General features: G+C 41.0%; 1 protein-coding gene across 1 annotated transcript in view; it reads left to right on the top strand.

Moving 5' to 3' along the window:
- The window catches only part of FGFRL1 (fibroblast growth factor receptor like 1), a gene marked incomplete at its 3' end in the record, with an annotated part of 160,927 nt that extends 139,822 nt beyond the window's left edge, over positions 1 to 21,105 (top strand). The window contains exons 5-6 of the mRNA XM_073562062.1: positions 18,374 to 18,454; positions 20,821 to 21,105. Coding sequence (XP_073418163.1) covers positions 18,374 to 18,454; positions 20,821 to 21,105 — 366 coding nt within the window. The remainder of the gene's footprint in view (positions 1 to 18,373; positions 18,455 to 20,820) is intronic.
- Between the last annotated feature and the right edge of the window lie 99 nt (positions 21,106 to 21,204).

The raw sequence follows: 21,204 nt of genomic DNA, 5'->3' as shown, positions 1-21,204 counted from the left end.
GGTCTGTGAGAGCCAGAAATCTTGATTGCTTGTTTCTGACCAAATACTTATTTTCCACCATAATATGCAAATAAAATGAAAAAAAAACAGACAATGTGATTTTCTGGATTTTTTTTTCTCAGTTTGTCTCCCATAGTTGAGGTCTACCTATGATGTAAATTACAGACGCCTCTCATCTTTTTAAGTGGTGGAACTTGCACTATTGCTGACTGACTAAATACTTTTTTGCCCCACTGTATATGGTCAAATAGATAGTAAAGGTAGCTAGATCCAAATAGCTATAAGTTAATACAAATATCTGGAGCACCTAATAAGTTACAACTTAGCCCACTAAGCTGAATGAGCCATAGTGGTCGCAGATAAAAAGTAGACGTATTGGAAGCGCATTCGTAGCAGATATACAGAACCTCAATAAACATGGTTGCATAAGTGCATTTAAATGCTCCAAAACACTACCAAAAAATTGGTTAAAATACTCAAAATATAAGACACACATATCAATAATGTCTATACGAATAAATACATAAACCACTTGCATATAATAGGCTCAAGCCAGACACAGGTCAGTGCAGAGGATATTCTAAACAGATAAGAAGATAGACAAGTTCAAAAAGACACCATACCAAAATAAACCTGGGAAGGGTCATAGAGTCTCTACAACCTATTTGAATCCTGCCCGCACTGGCCTAATCAGTTACACTCGTATGGGGGAGCTTGTGGAGTGCCCAATGTGTGTCGCCACCGCAAGGTGGCTTCGTCAGGGGCTGAAGGATGCGTCCAATACTAGTCCTATATACAGTGCCTACAAGTAGTATTCAACCCCCTGCAGATTTAGCAGGTTTGATAAGATGCAAATAAGTTAGAGCCTTCAAACTTCACACAAGAGCAGGATTTATTAACAGATGCATAAATCTTACAAACCAAAAAGTTATGTTGCTCAGTTAAATTTTAATAAATTTTAAACATAAAAGTGTGGGTCAATTATTATTCAACCCCTAGGTTTAATATTTTGTGGAATAACCCTTGTTTGCAATTACAGCTAATAATCGTGTTTTATAAGACCTGATCAGGCCGGCACAGGTCTCTGGAGTTATCTTGGCCCACTCCTCCATGCAGATCTTCTCCAAGTTATCTAGGTTCTTTGGGTGTCTCATGTGGACTTTAATCTTGAGCTCCTTCCACAAGTTTTCAATTGGGTTAAGGTCAGGAGACTGACTAGGCCACTCCAACACCTTGATTTTTTGCCTCTTGAACCAGGCTTTGGTTTTGTTGGCTGTGTGCTTTGGGTCGTTGTCTTGTTGGAAGATGAAATGACGACCCATCTTAAGATCCTTGATGGAGGAGCGGAGGTTCTTGGCCAAAATCTCCAGGTAGGCCGTGCTATCCATCTTCCCATGGATGCGGACCAAATGGCCAGGCCCCTTGGCTGAGAAACAGCCCCACAGCATGATGCTGCCACCACCATGCTTGACTGTAGGGATGGTATTCTTGGGGTTGTATGCAGTGCCATCCAGTCTCCAAACGTCACGTGTGTGGTTGGCACCAAAGATCTCGATCTTGGTCTCATCAGACCAGAGAACCTTGAACCAGTCTGTCTCAGAGTCCTCCAAGTGATCATGAGCAAACTGTAGACGAGCCTTGACATGACGCTTTGAAAGTAAAGGTACCTTACGGGCTCGTCTGGAACGGAGACCATTGCGGTGGAGTACGTTACTTATGGTATTGACTGAAACCAATGTCCCCACTGCCATGAGATCTTCCCGGAGCTCCTTCCTTGTTGTCCTTGGGTTAGCCTTGACTCTTCGGACAAGCCTGGCCTCGGCACGGGAGGAAACTTTCAAAGGCTGTCCAGGCCGTGGAAGGCTAACAGTAGTTCCATAAGTCTTCCACTTCCGGATGATGCTCCCAACAGTGGAGACAGGTAGGCCCAACTCCTTGGAAAGGGTTTTGTACCCCTTGCCAGCCTTGTGACCCTCCACGATCTTGTCTCTGATGGCCTTGGAATGCTCCTTTGTCTTTCCCATGTTGACCATGTATGAGTGCTGTTCACAAGTTTGGGGAGGGTCTTAAATAGTCAGAAAAGGCTGGAAAAAGAGATAATTAATCCAAACATGTGAAGCTCATTGTTCTTTGTGCCTGAAATACTTCTTAATACTTTAGGGGAACCAAACAGAATTCTGGTGGTTTGAGGGGTTGAATAATAAATGACCCTCTGAATAAACTTTTCACAATTTAAAAAAAAATTAAACAAAGAAATAACATTCTTTTTTGCTGCAGTGCATTTCACACTTCCAGGCTGATCTACAGTCCAAATGTCACAATGCCAAGTTAATTCCGAATGTGTAAACCTGCTAAATCTGCAGGGGGTTGAATACTACTTGTAGGCACTGTATATAACAGACATTAGTGTAATAAACTGCAGCCGCGGCAAATTACCTGATCGGCCGCGTTGTATAGAGAGGTCAGAACGCACAGTCAGACAGAAATCCAAAGCGTGGTCCGTGACTAACAATTACTTCCAGGTGGATGTCGGCTGATTAATGAAACCCGCGTGATGTACCACAGCGCATGCGCGAGGGGACTGGTTGCCGCAGTAACCAAAGACGCCGATACTTAGAACAATCCAGCTCAAATGGAAAGTGCATGTGCTTGAATTAGCCCAGGCAAAAGAAATGGACATGCGTGCCTGTTATATCTTCAAAGGTAAAGCAGCAGCAGCAGCAAAGGTGGAAATATACAACGTCCGAGGAAAAACTGAGAACAGAAATAAAGACATGTAATTTATACTAGTATTTATTGCGCAAATACAGACAGTAGACTATAAGTTTTATCAAGCGCAGGCGTGGGGAAGATGGTTACCCCGGTAACCAATAACGCTGATAGTTAGAACAATCAAAATCAGAGTACTATGTTTTATCACGCGCAAGCGCAGGAAAAGTGGTTACCCTGGTAACCCGTGACGCTGATAGTTAACGCAATCAAGATCAGATAAAGCAAGCATGTGCTAGAATTCAAACGAGCAAAATAAGCATGCATGCCTTAGAAAATAAAATAGCGGCAACAAAGTAAAAATATATAACGTCCAAAGTAAGATATAGACACGTTGTTCTTAGTATTAGATAATCATAGCCGATATTTATTGCACCCACCATACACACCTACAAGAGGTGAACTATAAGTTTGCCAGGCGCGTAGAATATAATTACCGCAATGGTCAATAAGACAGATACCTGGAGTAAAACGCGCTCAAATAGAGCGCGCAAATGCTGGAGTCCGAACAAGCAATACACATATGCGTGTCTATTATATAACAGCAACAAAGCATGAATGTACAGCGTCCAAGATAAAATGGAGACACATGATTCTTGATATTAAATAGTGATAGATAATGCTTATTACGCGCATAATACAACACATACAAAAATAAAGGGTAAGGTATAAAAAAAAAATAACATACAGCCTGTACAGTGTATGTGTCACACTGTAGGTGATCAGGCTGCCATGTATGTGTGTGTCAGCCTGTACGGTGTATGTGTCATAGAATCGTAGAGTTGGAAGGGACCTCCTGGGCCATCTGGTCCAACCCCCTGCTCAAAGCAGGATTCGCTAAATCATCCCAGTCAGATGTCTGTCCAGCCTCTGTTTGAAGACTTCCATTGAAGGAGAACTCACCACTTCTCGTGGCAGCCTGTTCCACTCATTGATCACTCTGTCAAAAAGTTTTTTCTAATATCTAATCTGTGTCTCCTCCCATTCAGCTTCATCCCATTGCTTCTAGTCTTTCCTTGTGCAAATGAGAATAAAGATGATCCTTCTACAATGTGACAGCCCTTTAGATATTTGTAGACAGCTATTAAGTCTCCTCTCAGTCTTCTCTTTTGCAAACTAAACATTCCCAAATCCTGCAACCTTTCCTCATAAGACAGGGTTTGCAGACCGGTCACCATTCTGGTCGCTCTTTTCTGAACTTGCTCCAGTTTGTTGATGTCTTTTTTAAAATGTGGTGCCCAAAACTGGACACAGTATTCCAGATGAGGTCTGACCAAAGAGGAGTAGAGGGATCACACTGTAGGTGATCAGGCTGCCATGTATGTGTGTGCCAGCCTGTACGGTGTATGTGTCACACTGTAGGTGATCAGGCTGCCATGTATGTGTGTGGTATGACATTGCTAGTACAAGCCCTGTGTACACAGTAATATCGCGGCTTTTGCACACTTGTGCTTGACATGGAGAGGCCATAACAAGACGAATGTCTCTGGAAACAATACAGAGAGATTGTGCTGTGACATGTGTAATAAATGAGCAGCCACAAGTGCACTACGTACAATATTTACCCGCGATAACCTCCGTGTGATCAGACAGCTGCGGCTTTGTCCCGGGACTCATTGCCGCCTTGTAGTTGAGGTGTGGCACAGAAAAGGCGGATTTGCAGGTAAAATGAAGGCGATCACTCTTGTAAAGCCTGGCTGTCCGCCGTGCATGTGGGAACAGTCATTCGGCTTTACCAGACCTTTTGAAGGCAAAGAGGGTGAAGTTTAAGGTACTGGGAACCTCGCCGCGTTACAGGTGACAGACACCTCGCCCTATTCTCCCCACACAATGGCTACATTTGTCATTTACCTTTTCTTTTTTTTAATGAAGGGGATTTAATTTTTCTTTATGTGAAAAATTGCATCGGGCTTTGATGTTGAAAACAACGTCTTTATGGTCGAACAACCGGCTGACATGTTTTGTGTTTGTTCTCGGTACAATTGAGCTAATTCCTACAAAACGTAAAAAAAATTTCCGTCGTGCCTTGTCATGTAAATTTTGTGCGTTAGTGGTCTACCGCCATATGGCTATTCAGCTGTCGCGAAACTACTGTTCACCCCCCCCCCCCCCCCCAAAAGAAGAAAAAAGGAAATTTCAGGATTTTTGACCTTTCCCCTTCTCTGGACAAAAGTGGCACGTACCCCATTGCATCCAACAAGGGGGCTGCCAACAATCCATGTTTTATTTTTGGAGGTAGGAGATATACGCATTTTTTTTGGATGCGTATATATAATGTAAAAAAAAGAAAAAAGGAACAGAAATCTTATTGCAAACGACAGCCTGATCCTTCCACATTTCCTGCGTTTCGCCGTCCTGAGGTTAAATATTCTTGTACATTTTTCTTGGCTAATTGTCCCATTGTGGCCCGTGAAGTTGCGTCTTTATGCCTCACAGCGGGTATCGGGAAGTCACGCCAAGCTCTTAGCGGAATCATATATGCCAGGTCTGAAAAGCCGATCCTTTGTTTCCCAGCGGTGGATGGCCCTTGTAAGCTGATTAACAGTCATTTTGACACCTTTGTACTTGCGGCTCTTAATAAACAGGTTTCTCTTAAACACCAGGCCTCTGGGGAGCGGAGAAGCGTGAGTGCTGCCGAATTGTTTCCTGTAACTGAGGCCTAGTTAAAAAAAAAAAAAAAAAATAGAATTTTTTTTTTATTTCCGTAAAGTGAATGCCACTGGAGCACGGCTCCGGTTTACTAATTATAGTACAACACAAAAATATATACTACTTATGAAGTTTGTAAAAAAAAATGTAAAAAAATCAAGTTGCCCTATTTTTTTCATGACTCGTCGTCGTCGTCGTCGTCATCATCATCATCATCATCATCATCATCTTCATCCTCATCATCATCATCTAATGATCTATTGTTTAAATTTTTTTAAGAAATGTTTTCCATTTTTGTCCACATCACAATCTTTATTAAAAATGTAAAATACGGTATTTTTTTTCTTGCAATTTTCACTGAAACTTTTTTGTTTTTCAGACGCTAGCTTCCTGTTTCAGGAAACAATACATGTACATTGGCAGCAGCAGACTGAGTCCGACCCTATCTTTTGTACAGAAGCGTCTTAGAAGCGTCAATTTGACCCATTATTTCATTTTATCACAGTAAACCGTTCATATTATGAGACTGATTAATTTGCTGCCTTATGATTTGACTGCTAGGGTTCCTTTAAAGGAAGCTAAAATTTAACTATTGGTTAAATTATTTTTTGATGTTTTAAATGTATTTTTAAAACATTTTTGGCCATTTTTTTTCCCATATCACAAACTTTATTAAAATTTAAAAGCCATGCAGATTTTACTCTGGCCACTAAGACTTTTTTTTACACTCTAACTTCCTGTTTCAGGAAACAATACATGTACATTAGCTGCAATAAACTGACTCTTACCCTATCATTTGTACAGAAGCATCTAATAACCGTAAGAGAAAACTAAAGTCAAGTTGACCCATTTTATCATGTTAGCCCAGTAAGCCGTCCATATTATAAACTGAGACTGACTCCTGCTCCCTCTTGATCATCATCAAAACATGTTTTTTTTATTTCATTAAATTTACTTTTAAAATGTTTTTGGCTTTTTTTTCCATATCATAAATTTTATTAAATCTTGCAATTTTCATACTTCCCACTGGGACTTTTTTTTACACTCTAGCTTCCTGTTTCAGGAAACACATGAACATTAGCAGCAATAGACTGACTCCGACCCTAACTTTTATGTAGAAGCATCTAATGAGCGTGTGTTAATTTAAGGCAGAGTCAGGTGTGACATCGCCTATTGTGAATGTTGGATCCTGTGTTATCAGCTGTGTGTGGAGATGTTGCCTATCATGATAATGATCCTGCTGAAAATTCTTTTTGAAGCGACCAAAGTGAGAATTGCAAGATTGCTAATTGTTTTTGTTTTTTTTATAAAGATCACAATTTGAAAAAAACATTAACATTTAAAAAAAAAAATACATGTGACCCGATTTAAAGAGATTGTCCACTAGTTTATCATTGATGACCTATCCTTAGGATAGGTCATCAAAGTTGGATCAGTCAGGGTCCGGAAACTGGTACCTCCGCCGATCGGCTGTTCTTGGTATCGGCGGCGGCGGACACCAGCCGTAAATGCTCAATTGCGGAGCTGCAACATCTTCTGATAATGGCCTATGAGAACCTTTAATTTTGTTCATTGACATGGTGAGGGGAAGTGAGGTACAGGTTGTTGGGTCAAGGGCCTATATGTGGAGCCACGGGAAGAATCAGATTTGTGGTAGAGAGCCAACGATCCGCTTTTCATTGACCATATAAATACGTTTTTGGGGAACCAGCCCAAAGACCATGGAAAGGGGATGAGGGCTAAGCAAGCACAAAGTCCTCCTATCCAAGAGAGTTAGGAGATTTGAACACTCGATAACCCCTAGCGTAGAAGATTTTTTTTTTTTTATTTAAATCTTTCCTCATGGTCCACTTATTCACCAGTTTTTCTTCTTTTTAAAGGAAAATTTCAGCAATTCCATAATTCACGTTTTCCTGCCTCTAGACATCGTTCCCACCAGAAAATTCAGCAAAACATCAACATTTTGTTCCACACATGCATAAAACATCATCGTGACATCATTGAAATAACAGATGCCCTAAAGAATCTTTTTTTTTTTTTTTTTTTTTTTTTTTTTTTTCCCCCCCCCAGTCCTCCCCATAGCAAGAGTTGTCTTTCTTAACTTAAAACACCCTTGCCCCCCCCTCCCAAAGCTCCATGCATTAAAATGGGAGAATGGGATTTTAACAGATACCATGGTGGGGACCATTTGTCCTTGATTAGACTCAAGAATGAAAAGAAAGCTTGTAGTTCATTAAGCGGTGGAGGGATTAGCGATGTCGGAAGGCTGCTTTGAAAAGGCACTTGGGATGGTACTCAAAGAGGCCGGGTACCTTCAAGAATCTTCCAGCCTGTGGATTCCTAATGGTCTCCCTTTTGTGAGACACGTTGTAGGAACAAGAGTCCTTTCTCCTAATAGAACTTTCTTACAACCAGCTTCCCTTTTGTCTTCCTTCTGGTTAATTACGAACTTGAGTAAGACATACCAGTCGGGGTTGACCCATACATGGCTCAGGAAAAGATGGAAAAGAGATGAACCAATTAATTAAAACATGGCACCCCTCCCCTTCTTGCCCTTACCCCTTCTGGGCCCATTCCAAGAACAAATAACAGATTTTTTTTTTTTTCCCCGAGCTAATTCGGGTGTGGGAGAATGTCTCTTTATACTGATAGACTTGTTGCATTTTTTTATTCACCAGAATTTTTTTTCATTTTTTTTTTCAGTACCTCTATCTATATATATATAATATATAAAAATATATATATATATATATATATATATATATATATATATATATATATATATATATATATTATTTATTTATTTATTTTTTTTTTTTCAAAAAAAAAAAATTCAAAAAAATTGAGAGTTTCATAGTTTTCCTGATGGGAATCCAATGTGAATGACCGGCAGGACTGACGGCGCCCCATGCACCTCCAATACTCCTCGTCCCCTACAAATACTTGCACGCTTGGATCTCCTGAGAACTTACAGTATATGTATCTGGAGAGAGGGGAAAGACACAGCTCGTCACCTCTGGTGTCCTAGTGGAAAAAAAAAGTAATGGACGTTGAAATTCTAGATTCCCGATCCATGGTCCATCAGGGGAGAATCTGAAGGCCACCATACACATTGAACAGTTGGCTGTAATGGTGCAGAAGAGTATTTTGTGTTATGTGTTTTAGCTTTGATAAAATATGTCTTATGGTAGGTTCACACGACCGATTTCTTCACATACGTGAAAAATTGACCAATCATCCTGATCAGAATTTGATCAGTGGCATCAGTTTTTGTCTAACGTGGAAAGAAGAAAAAAGGTTCTCAATCTTCTCCTTTCTGTCAATCCGTGAAAATATCACCCAATTGCCGTCTGATTTTTTTTTTTTTTTTTTTTTTTTCACGAACCCATTAACTTGCATTGCCAATTTTGATCCAACCCCTCGGATCAAAAATGGTCATCTCTGATTTTTTTCCCATAGGTCACTCGGTCCAAAGAAAGAATTGGACATATGCAGAGCCCCATAGAATATCCCAATGAAACCATGGATAGTATGCATACGAAAAAAACTTTTCGAGTACACATGCCCTAATAGTCGGATCTTTTTTTTTTTTTTTTTTTTTTTTTTTTTTTGGACATTTCTTATCAGAGTATCTTAAAATCCAAAAGTACACAGGTATGAGGTGCTTCAAAAGTCAGAGCCACCAGTTTTAAGATGGAGCAGTGATGACTATATGCCAAGGTCAATCTAAGACCAAAGAGGGGCCTACTAAGAAAACCTATTTTATAAAGTCACAAAAGTAATTGGTAACCTTAAATGTAGCGTTACCCGTTCCAGATAATGGGTGACCAGCTAATACGTAAGCGATAGGAACTCTTCAAAGAAGCTCTAAATTCACAACTAAAACATATGGACAAACCCTTTAAATGTTAAAATAAAGCAAAAATGTAGAAAAAAAATCAAGATATATATTTTGAACGATAACATTTGGAAGGACACACAAGTCCATACATCAGGCTCCCTCTGGTATGCTTACAATGAGGAGCATGACAAATATGGTACAGCAGCTGGTATAATATAAGGATACGGCTTATTCTCTATGGGTCGGAGGATGAATATAGATGTCTGTAACATTAATATATGTACGCGACCACATATTATTTATGGTGAATCCACTTCTCAATACTTGGCTTGCTTTGGCCTTCAAGTCATATGTGATGGTGGAAATAATAATGGTTTCCTACCTCAACCACTTCTGTTGGTCCTTCCCATGGGACACCGGTGGGGGTCGATGTTAATTATAAGGCCTTAGTAAAGCTATTTTGTCATTTGTGCTTGTAAGTGAGAAGTTATTGGATATTACAACGCGGCTCTACTGTAAAACAATGTGTTTCCCTCTGAACTTTTTTTGGGCTATGGTATGGAAAGACTGCAACAGTCTCCATGTAGTCAAATCCGAGGCCGGGTATGAGTTTCAAAGGGAACGATGAGCAGTCAGTATTTGAAAAATTTTAATTCACTAAAGCCTCCTGTTCTCCTTGATGTTTGCTAGAGTTACGATAAGCAGCTGTAGTGTAGTATGTGCACATGGAGAAGGAAGGGTCCGTTGTGAGTCCTCTCTCTTGTGCTATCATTACTTCTCGCCGCTCTGAAGGCTTTTTTACCTATTCACGAGCCATGCCCATGTTTGACAGGAACGTGCTTTGGGTGTTGAAAACTTTGATGTTAGATGAGGGTTAAGCAGCTGGCAGAGGTGTCCTCTACAGAGAGAAATGTCACCCGAAAATCCCTGGCCACGTTGGAAAATACCACCCTCTTTGTATATTAATCTTCACAGATTGACTTGTAGCGTTGATCGGGCAAGACCCGTGAGTGACCAGATTCCAAGAGAACAGGAGAAGACCTCTGGTAGAGGCAGTGGAATGTCTAACACCGTGTCATGTCCCAAAAGTGACCTTGGACAATTCACGTCAACCATTATGAAGAGTCTGATGATAGTTTCCGAAGGTCGGATGTCCTCCACTTATCTGAGATGGTTTGGATAAAATATTATGCTGAAAATGACTCTTCGTGGTTAAAATAGGACTTCTGCCTACAGACACCTGATAAAATCTCATAAACTATTACTGACATATGCAATGACATAGGCAATTTGGGAATGACATTGACTTGGTGGTTAACACCGTATCCTTCTAGTAACGGGCATGTAGACAATGTTGATATGATTTCCTAGAATATTTGTGGAGCTTGGTCCTAGCTGTGTGACAGTGAAATTTGATGGAGTGCACCATAGAGACAATGCCCAGTGGATCTGACTCCACCATAGAAGACAGTGTCATCAGGTCCATAGAATATATTGGCACCAAATAATAAGTAATTGGTAGAATGTTTGGCAGAGTTAACTCTACTCAAAATACCACCAAAGATCCAAGTGTTAAGGGCCTGTCACACTAAGCGATATCGCTAGCAATATCGCTATAACGTCACTGGTTTTTGTGACGTAGCAGCGATATCGCTATGTGTGATACTTACCTCCGACCGGCTCCCCCGCTAGTTATCGCTGATCGCGCGAGAACGTCCTGGGCCGTTTCTCGTCGTGAGCTTCCTGCTGGGCTTCCTGTGTCGCCGACGAGTGACGCGTGGACGCGGGCGAGAGGACGTCAGGATCGCCTCGTCTGACAGGTAAGTAACGACCCCCGACCCCTGCTATGTCGCTGGTGAGATCTGCCTGTGTGGCAGTTCTCTAGCGACCACTTAGCGATGCACTAGCGATCCTGACCGCGTCATATCGCTGGTGCATCGCTAAGTGTGACAGTACCTTTACCCTTCAGGGCTCTCTTCCATATTGTCATGTAAAATAAAACCTGCCACACTCTCAATCTGCCTCTTTCGACATTGGGTGTCTGAAAGTGTAGTTGATGTCATCGATACGCACCACCAGCCCATCCCTAGTAGCCACTTCTTCAGACCAGCCAAGATATGAACAGGTTCCATCTATTGCTTAGTAAACAGTGAGGAACTCTCAAAGGTAGACAGTTTTGTACAATGGGTCAACACTCCCAACAAGTGGTCTTCTTATAGCCCCACTGGTCTCTAGGGTGATTTTTCAGAGGATACCATACAAACTTCAATTCTACTCCTTTGCTCCTGAATGTGTTTTTAATTGATTTTCTTTCCTTTTTATTATTTACCTTTTGGATATACTTTTGATATCTTGGACTTTAATCAATCGATTATGGAATTTAACTCATGGTAGCTTTCTACTCTGGAGAGTTCATGACCTAAAGTAACTAGCTCACTGGCAGGATGATTCCTTAAGATTTAGAACCTTTTTTTTCTTTTCTTTTTTTTTTTTTTGTTGTGGCAAGAAGTAATACCCTAGTGGTAGACTTAATGTTAATTAGGGATGTAATTATCGAAAAGGATGGGGAAGTGTTAAAAAAAAAAAAAAAAAAAAAGTAAATATGGCAAACACTTTCATGTTAAAAAGTAAAATCTGTCAACAATTTCTTGAATCTGTGGGTTCAGTAGAAAGTTATTTTGAGATATTAGATATTTAGAGTTTAAATTTGCAGTAAACTAGTGTTGGCCAAACCAGCCAATATCGATGGATTTGGCCAATGATCTGAAGTTTTTGGGGCCCATGGCAGATGATTTTCGGGTGAGATAAGGATCCAGCATGACTTATTTTGGGCTATACTTCTCTAAGAGATAAGCTGGCCCCATACATGTCTCTCTCCTTGGCAGCACAGGAGCGCTGGGCATGTGTATAGGAGAATCGGGCCAAACGATCGGTTGAACCTTCATTCCGACAGCCATCTAAGGTGTATGTGGCAACTTTACTATTAGCTCTTATTGGGCCAGTCAATATACTCTTTTGCTATCCCAATTTGGGAGACTTTAGCCAAAGTCAAACCTGTCCACACGCCAGCCAACCAGACTTTGACACAATAATGGGCACCTTAGTTGTTAGAACTGCGGTAAAGCCACATCTTTAAAACTTGTGTGGGCAAAATAAATTTTTCATAATATTTTTAGCATTTTTAAATTAGCCAAACTGTTGGCTTTTATGTCATCCTTTTTGGTTATTTTTCTCACCATAAATATACAGCTCTGGCAAAAATTAAGAGAGCACTGCACAGTTTTATAAAAATAACCTTCTCTCCATGTCTGACAGCCATTCCATTCCAGTGTCAGTTGAATTCCAACCTGAGTACACCTCATTCTACTTAATGTGCTTCTGATTAGGTGATCACCTGAACCAAATCTTATTTAATGAAGGAAAGTATAAAAAACTCTGCTGTGGTGTTCACAAGCCTCTTGCAATAGGACAAGCTGGATGGCAAAACAAGTGCTAGTAATATCCCAAACGTAATAGGAATGAAAAAATAACTTTTAACCACGCCAAAGGAGTTGAAAAGAAAAGTCTTGAGTGAGGAAAAGAAGGGCTCAATTCTGGCTTTACTAGCAGAGGGATACAGTGAGTGTCATGTTGCTCCATCCTTCTAAGACGGCAGTCCATTACAACAAGGCAGCAGAATTGGGGACAACAAAGCTACAGACCAGCAGAGGGCGAAAATGACTCTCCATCTTATGACCGTCAACTTATTCGAATGTCACTCAGCAACCGCAGGATGACATCAAGTTACCTACAAAAGGAAGAATAAATGGAGGAATGTGAACTAGTTTTCAAAAATTGCTTGTGCCCTAAATATGTAGAAGAAATACCCCCATTTGGTTAAGGGCTTTGACCATTACTTTCCTCGTTGCAACTTTTTACAATGGTAGCTGCTTGAAAACTGTTTTTTAACCTGTCAATCAAACCCTTCCATCTGGGTATCTTAAATAGTATATCAATTTCTGGAAAAGGTGACAACTGGTGTGGAGGACCAAATTTCCAAATGACAAAACTAGATGACCGCTTACTATGGGAAAAAAAAATAAAACTCCTCCAACCTCAGGAGCTGAAGAATGCGAGTCGACAAGTGTTTGTCGACTTTGTCCCATGGTGGAGAGGGCCGTAATGAGGTCTCGGCTTTTCTTCTGAAGACGTTCCCTCATTCTGTCTCATGACGGGATTACATCATTTTCCCCTTCATTTCACTACCCCCCCTGCCCCCCCAACCTCCTTTTTTGGCTTTTATTCCCAATTCCCCGCCTTGTCCTTCCACAAGTGTGGAGTTAGGGGCTGCAGTACCACCAGGCGGCTTCATTACTCTCCCAACCTTTTCTCTTTGATGTGGGCTCTGGTCTCGGGATTTAGGATCAGGGGGTCACTCAGTTTATTTATGCAAAGCTGGGTCTCCTGTGAAATTGGACTTTTAGGGTCTCCGACATCAAACGCTACAGATGTGGCTGTCAGGTCGGAACAGTAGCTGGCATCAAATTAAGGAATCTGTAAGGAACAGTAGTCCCATGTAAGGGCCATTATGGTGGTAATTACTGGGCAAAGGGGCTAAACCTTGTACAGCTGTAGCAGAGCTGACTTGGTCATTTAAAGGGATATTTTCCCAACTTTTAGGTATATAAAGCCTAATGGCTCCTACAGGGGTGCGGGTTCACTCATAACATATTCGGTGCCGATTTATGAACTGAAATCCACCGCAATTCTGTATCTAAAATTCACAAATTTGTTGCGCACCTATTCATCCATTTTTATGTGCATATGCAAAAAAAAGATGACAGGCCAGCAGATTTATGGTGTGGATCCCATTGTTATAAATTGGTAGTATCCGCCACAAAAAGGTGCAATCTGGAAAAAAAAGACACTTTGCAACGGATTTTACGAATGATTAATCTTTCTTTGCGTAAAATCTGTCACTGAAAACCCGACAAAAAGTTCAGCAAAGTTGCACCAAATTTATCAAAACTGTTTTTGATGAATCAGCGCAAATTCAAAGAGGCTTTGTAATTTTTGGGTCTTTTCTGCATTTATGTGCCATATTTCCACGTAGCGTAACTGTTTGGGTTTTTTTTTTTTCTTTTCCGCTGCTTTTTTTTTTGTGTGCAGAAAATCCAAAGCCTGTAAGGTCCCCTGCCTTCCAGCAATGAGTTTTATGGTGAATTTTTGACGCTCCGTATTTTCGGGGGAAAAAATGCAAGTTTCCTATTTAATGGGTGCAGAAAATCTGTAAAATCAAAAACTCACCAAAAAAGAGTTGTCCATAGCATCAGCACTATTACACCTGACAAACTCGGCACTGCTAAATTCGGCACAGTCAGTGCTGCCGATTACATCAGACACTGCTCTTCTGCTTTAGGCAAACTCAGTCGCTCTACAAACTTGACACTGTGCTGCTGAAAACTAAAGCCTATTTAATACTAGAAATTCAGCTCTGCTATGTCTGATAAAATCAGCTCTGCTACATCTTCAAAGAGATCTGACAAATTCAGCCCTGCTGCTCGTGACGCGGAGCTGTTTCTTCTCTCCATTCAATTACGCTGGACAAACCCAGTTCTGCTACATCTGTAAGTATGCAATGCAAATGAAACGGGGCGTGTCCATTCGGGTCAATGTCACACACAATCTACGTGATTGGGGGACCCGTCATGGAAGTAAAAATAGAAATTTCCACCTGATGTGGTTTCTTTTTATCAGGTGCGTTATTAATTTTTTTCTTTGGCGCCAAGTCAAAACATGGACTTCTAATTTTTGGAAAAGGAAATGAGGCTTCCAACATTATACCCTTCAGGATGCGTGGTGGAGACCCAGTCATTATTAACTGATCTTTGCAGTGTTCTGATCGCATTTTTTATTTCAGAAACGGCACCACCCTAACATATAGACTTTGTCGGGTATTGTAGCTTGGCTCACCCTGATTCCTGGTCCAGAGTTGGGGACCATTCACTTTGACGACCATATTTCCTAATACAATATAGGGACAGGGTTTGTTGTTCCCGCACCTCCTCTGCGACCACCATTCTGCTAGAGGAGACCCCATAGTTACAACCAGGATTAAGGATCCAATATTTGCAGTTTAATTCCCCAGGTGCTATATTCTCTTCCTTTCTTACACCATCGACAGGTTACGTTTTTATTTCCCTGTTATTACACCTGTGATCTAATGGGGTGTACTTATATTCAATTGTCACAGGTATTCCCTAAAAATTAAAGATGTCCTCAAAGTGTATCCTGTTATTATTACTTTAAAGGAATCTGTCACTTTTCCTAAATATGTAATTTTTTTTGCCAGCTGTAAATGCCGCCGTTCTCCTGAATCCGGCGTTGTTTTTCTTTTGTTGCTGCACCTCTCCGTTCCTGAGATACGGCCTCTGTATATAAATGTTATATTTTAGCCAACTGGGTGTGATCCTCAAGTAGACACCAACAGAGAAAATTTGAATGTCACACCCACTTAGTTAACAAGAGTAGATTTATATACAAGAAAGAGGAGGCCATATCTTGTGAACAGAGAGGCTCAGAAACAAAAGAAAAACAGCGCCGGATTCAGGAGAGCAACGGCTTTTACATTAGGTAAAGAAAAATCATATTTATGGCAAATATTAGGTCTGCGTTAAAGGCATTGTCCCTTGATGGAATCAGTAATCGGCTACAATCTGTGGGAACACCTGTTTAGTTTCACTGCAGCGCCACCACATTAGTATCCTGAATGGAGGACCCTCCCCCCTATATTAAATCGGATGTCCCGAATAGGGTATATTAAAATAGGTTTTCTAAACTGAACAACCCCTTTAAGAACTGTAGTGTATTGCCCTTTAAGGACCAGTGATCAACGTCAGCACAATCTCAGAAAATATTAAATAGCACATTGCATGTATATATTAGAAAAGTGGCAACTCGATCCCCCTGATGGTGCCGAGCTTTGTCCCGTCGGTGAGCGGTGGCAGTTCACAGCTGGCACCGGCTTCAATCGAGCTATTTGCAGAGTGGGCACAGCGCCCCTCCAAGCCACTGCTCGCCGGTTTAACGGACTGTGTTTTGTCAGTAAGTGCGCAGGTTTCTCATATTTGGCAGGATAACAAGGAGCAGGGATGCGACATCTTCAAAGGATCAAATGGATTTCGAACCCTACGGCTCACATCAAAGACTTGGCAGACGCTCAAGTGGTAGTTGGGGAATGCCAGTCACATGCTGGAAGTATATGTCAATGGTGGGCACAAGTGCAGCGTGGGGGGGGGGGGGAGGTGGTAAGCTACATGTTACCCCTCTTCTTCTAACCCCTCGTCTGGCATAATAAAGACGTGAGATTGGGACGTTGCACGCGACCCTCCATGGGTTTAATCAACGGAGGTGTTAGATTAGGAATGCGGTTATCTCTCCTTTCCAGCCAATTCTCGAGATCCCAGAGGAAACTTCCTTGCCACAAGTAAAAATCCATAAACTGCTGCGTTATGTATTTTTTTTTTTTTTTGTGGATCCTTTCTGTGGTTCATGAATAGAATTCGAGAACAGCAGTGAAGACTGACACCAAGGAAAGAGAATAGTCTGGAGAGTGTTGGCAAAATAATGGGGAGTTATATGCCTGGGGGAACAATAGCCTGGAGAGTGTTGGCGAAATAATGGAGTTATATGTCTGGGGGAACAATAGCCTGGAGAGTGTTGGCGAAATAATGGCGAGTTAAATGTCTGGGGGAACAATAGTCTGGAGAGTGTTGGTGAAATAATGGGGAGTTATATGTCTGGGGGAACAATAGTCTGGAGAGTGTTGGCGAAATAATGGGGAGTTATATGTCTGGGGGAACAATAGCCTGGAGAGTGTTGGTGAAATAATGGCGAGTTAAATGTCTGGGGGAACAATAGCCTGGAGAGTGTTGGTGAAATAATGGGGAGTTATATGTCTGGGGGAACAATAGTCTGGAGAGTGTTGGTGAAATAATGGGGAGTTATATGTCTGGGGGAACAATAGTCTGGAGAGTGTTGGCGAAATAATGGGGAGTTATATGTCTGGGGGAACAATAGTCTGGAGAGTGTTGGTGAAATAATGGGGAGTTATATGTCTGGGGGAACAATAGTCTGGAGAGTGTTGGCGAAATAATGGGGAGTTATATGTCTGGGGGAACAATAGCCTGGAGAGTGTTGGCGAAATAATGGCGAGTTAAATGTCTGGGGGAACAATAGCCTGGAGAGTGTTGGTGAAATAATGGGGAGTTATATGTCTGGGGGAACAATAGTCTGGAGAGTGTTGGCGAAATAATGGGGAGTTATATGTCTGGGGGAACAATAGCCTGGAGAGTGTTGGCGAAATAATGGCGAGTTATATGTCTGGGGGAACAATAGTCTGGAGAGTGTTGGTGAAATAATGGGGAGTTATATGTCTGGGGGAACAATAGCCTGGAGAGGTGTTGGCGAAATAACGGGGAGTTATATGTCTGGGGGAACAATAGCCTGGAGATTGTTGGTGAAATAATGGGGAGTTATATGCCTGGGGGAACAATAGTCTGGAGAGTGTTGGCGAAATAATGGGGAGTTATATGTCTGGGGGAACAATAGCCTGGAGAGTGTTGGCGAAATAATGGGGAGTTATATGTCTGGGGGAACATTTAGGTGACCTCACTTTTAGTGCCTATTACTGATTTGATTCTGGTTAATTCACAAATAATGCTTTCACTTCCTAGGAGCGACTCAGAACTCAAATTACCGTATATTATTTTTTTAAATGTAATGATCTTATTAGTTATAACATTTAGGGAAATTTTGATTAAAAGGGTAACTCCAATTTTGTACAATAATTTTCGAAAATTAAAAAAAAAAAAAACAACAAATTGATCATTTTGTAAATCTGTTGCTTTTGGTTCTTATTTCTATAATTTTTTTTTTTTATATATAATTCTGACGGTTTTCCTGATACCAGCGAGCAGTGCACTGTGGAGGTTGAGGTCAGTTACACAGGCGGAGCTTAGCAGTTAGGTCACGTGACTGACAACGAGGTGAAGCTAAACTGTAGTCTGTTTCCATGGACACCAGTAGAATTCTGATTTTAAATTTGATGTGAAATTTCATATTTATATTTTTCAGATGATTCCAGTGCAGGAAAACCCAACCATCCGCCTGACGGGCGTAATCCAGATTTAGAAGAATTCTCCAACAAGCAATGGGGTGAGCTGGAAATTATTTTATTGATTTTTTTTTTTTTTTTTTGTGGGGAGGGGATTGTGATTATTTAGAATATATACTAAAATAATGTTTAATCTGGAATTTAATGGTAATTGCTTCTTTCGCTATCCTTTGGATAGGTGATAAATTCTTAAACACGGGGATACCCTTTGATGGAGTCCTGACGATCCAGAGAATGGTGTTTGGAAGTGGCTTCCAAACCCCAGCTTTTCCCCAGTCTGTTTTTCTTCCTTCAGCTGCATTGATATCAGAACATACTCATTTGGAGTACAGATGATGGCAGTGATGTGTCACTTGCTCTTTCCTCCTTTTAGTGTTTACTTATCAGAATAATCCCCTGCAGCAGATTTATCCCTATGATAGCGAGACCGAGGTGCTGACCTATCACTGCCATCATCTGTACTCCAAACGAGTATGTTCTGAAATCAGTCCAGCTAAAGGCTGAACAGACTGGTGAAAAGCCGGAGTTTGGGAACCACTTGTAATTTTTTTTTGTAGAAGTGAAGAAAAATCCCTTAATAAAGTGATTTTCAAAGTTTCAGAACTTTCCACGTTGGACAAATTGTATATATTGTATTTGTAATTTTTTTATATGTGCATTCTTTTTTTAATATAATATACACTATGGTCCATAATGTTTAGTATTAATACAGTTTTTATGCTATAGAAGTCAATGGATTGGATTTAAAAAACTTATGTAACGGGTTTGCATGGTTTATTGACGAATTAGAAGAGTGATGGAATCTTATCGAGTTTCTTTTAATTTAAAATATCTGATAATGATAATCTGGTACTTTTTTTTTTTTCTCAATCATGTCTTGACGTTCAATAACTCCAGTCTAGGAAGGAATTTTCCTTTTCTTGAGTCCCTTTGATTCTGTTCATCTCTTTAATTTTCCCCCCCAAACATTTATTTTTCTGCTGCGGAGGTCAGATGGCTTCTGTACTGTGGGGATGTAAGCAGTATTGAGTAGAGTGCTGTCACCGCCTCTGAATGTGGCCTTTCATTGTATACATGGAGGGATGTTTGCAGCATATGTTCGGCGTTGACTTTGACAAGTATTTGAGTCCAAGCAACGGAAATCTATCTGCAAAAAAAAGAAAAAAGGAAGTGAAAAACACAATTGACAAGTAAACAGCATAAGTGATGTTTTTGTAACAAACATGCTGACTACAACGTCTGACCGCCGGGCTCAAGAGCCTCATTTATCCATATTTGACTTATTTATATATACTTCTGCTATCGGATGGACATATTCACGGGTATTATCCATCATCCAAAATCCTTTTTTTTTTTTTTTTTTTTTTTGTCCCTGTAAATTGCTGATTTATTACGAGAGAACCCGTGTCCTCATATGGATAACTTAGGTGGTGGTTCCAGTTTTTGAATACCCTTCTTTGAGCCGTGATGGAGAAGTTCTTTGTAGGACAAGAGTTGTCCATGTATACTACGGACGGCCATTGCCTGCATGGAAATTGACCAGTTAACCTTGGCTGTTCACCGTTTGGGTGTGGATCCTCGTACCCAGACCCCAGCAATCATCTGATTGACTCATCAGAAGACATCCTCTATCAATCTCTTTATGAGACATTTCACCTGAAACTAAGGGCAAAAGGTTACGTTAAAACCGTTGTTCCATAGTGATGTGTCAAATGTTTTGATCGAGAGGTCCAAGTGCTGGGACTCCCCCCATCAGTCACTGGAATTAAATGCTGAGCCTGTGCTCCTATGGATGGGATTGGTGCTGCTCAGGGTCTCCTCAAAGAGGTGGAGTTAGCTTTGAATGGACGCGTACACTTCATTGAACCCCTACACCACTGACCCCATTAACCCAAGAAGATCACAGCTGAAGGAATGGGTGGAAATCTCAGCACCTTAGACCCCACTGATCGAAAAATTCTAACCCGTCACTATGAAAGGCCAAAACTTTTGTGAAGTGCCAATTACTCAGTTGTCTTTTGACAAGTTTCTGAGAAGTTGGATGTCACTACCATGACCACTATTACCACCAAATTCTTCATCGGGTTACACACATTGAAGATTTGCTTTTCTGTAGGCGCTGCAATGGTTGGGGCATTGAGGTAGTAGCATTTTTAAGGACTTGACAGAACACACCTCATGGACAACCCAGGTTCTTGGGAATGGTAACACTGGTCACTAAAGACATATAACATGAGTTTTTTGCCCAGTGCCCCAAATCTTTTGGGACCTGATGACCACATTCAGTTAATGTTCTGGGCATCTTCATAGTTTACAAACCGCCACCGGGAATAATCCTCAATTGAAACTTAATATTCTTACTTATAATGTAACTATTTATTAAACAGAGTCATCTTTCTCTTCTCAGTTCGACCCCGATTTACCCAACCGGCAAAAATGAGGAAAAGAGTCATTGCCCGTCCAGTGGGTAGTTCCGTTCGTCTAAAATGCATTGCTAGTGGGAATCCCAGGCCGGAGATCACTTGGCTCAAGGACAACAAGCCTCTGACCACTCAGGAGATTGGTGAGAACAAAAAGAAGAAGTGGACCCTCAATCTGAAGAACCTGAAGCCAGAAGACAGCGGCAAGTACACGTGTCAAGTGTTCAACAGAGTCGGACAGATCAACGCAACCTACAAAGTAGAAGTTATCCGTAAGTACCATTCCTACCATAGCGATGATGTTATCAGTAGGATTTTCTTGGCACTGTTCTTCTCTCTTCCATATCGGCAGTGATGAGAAGCACATGAGC

Source organism: Dendrobates tinctorius, unplaced genomic scaffold (genome assembly GCF_039654945.1).
Source record: "Dendrobates tinctorius isolate UK_male_01 unplaced genomic scaffold, ASM3965494v1 ptg000334l, whole genome shotgun sequence".
In the NCBI taxonomy this organism is placed as follows: domain Eukaryota; kingdom Metazoa; phylum Chordata; class Amphibia; order Anura; family Dendrobatidae; genus Dendrobates; species Dendrobates tinctorius.
This window is presented reverse-complemented; position numbering and strand designations above follow the sequence as displayed.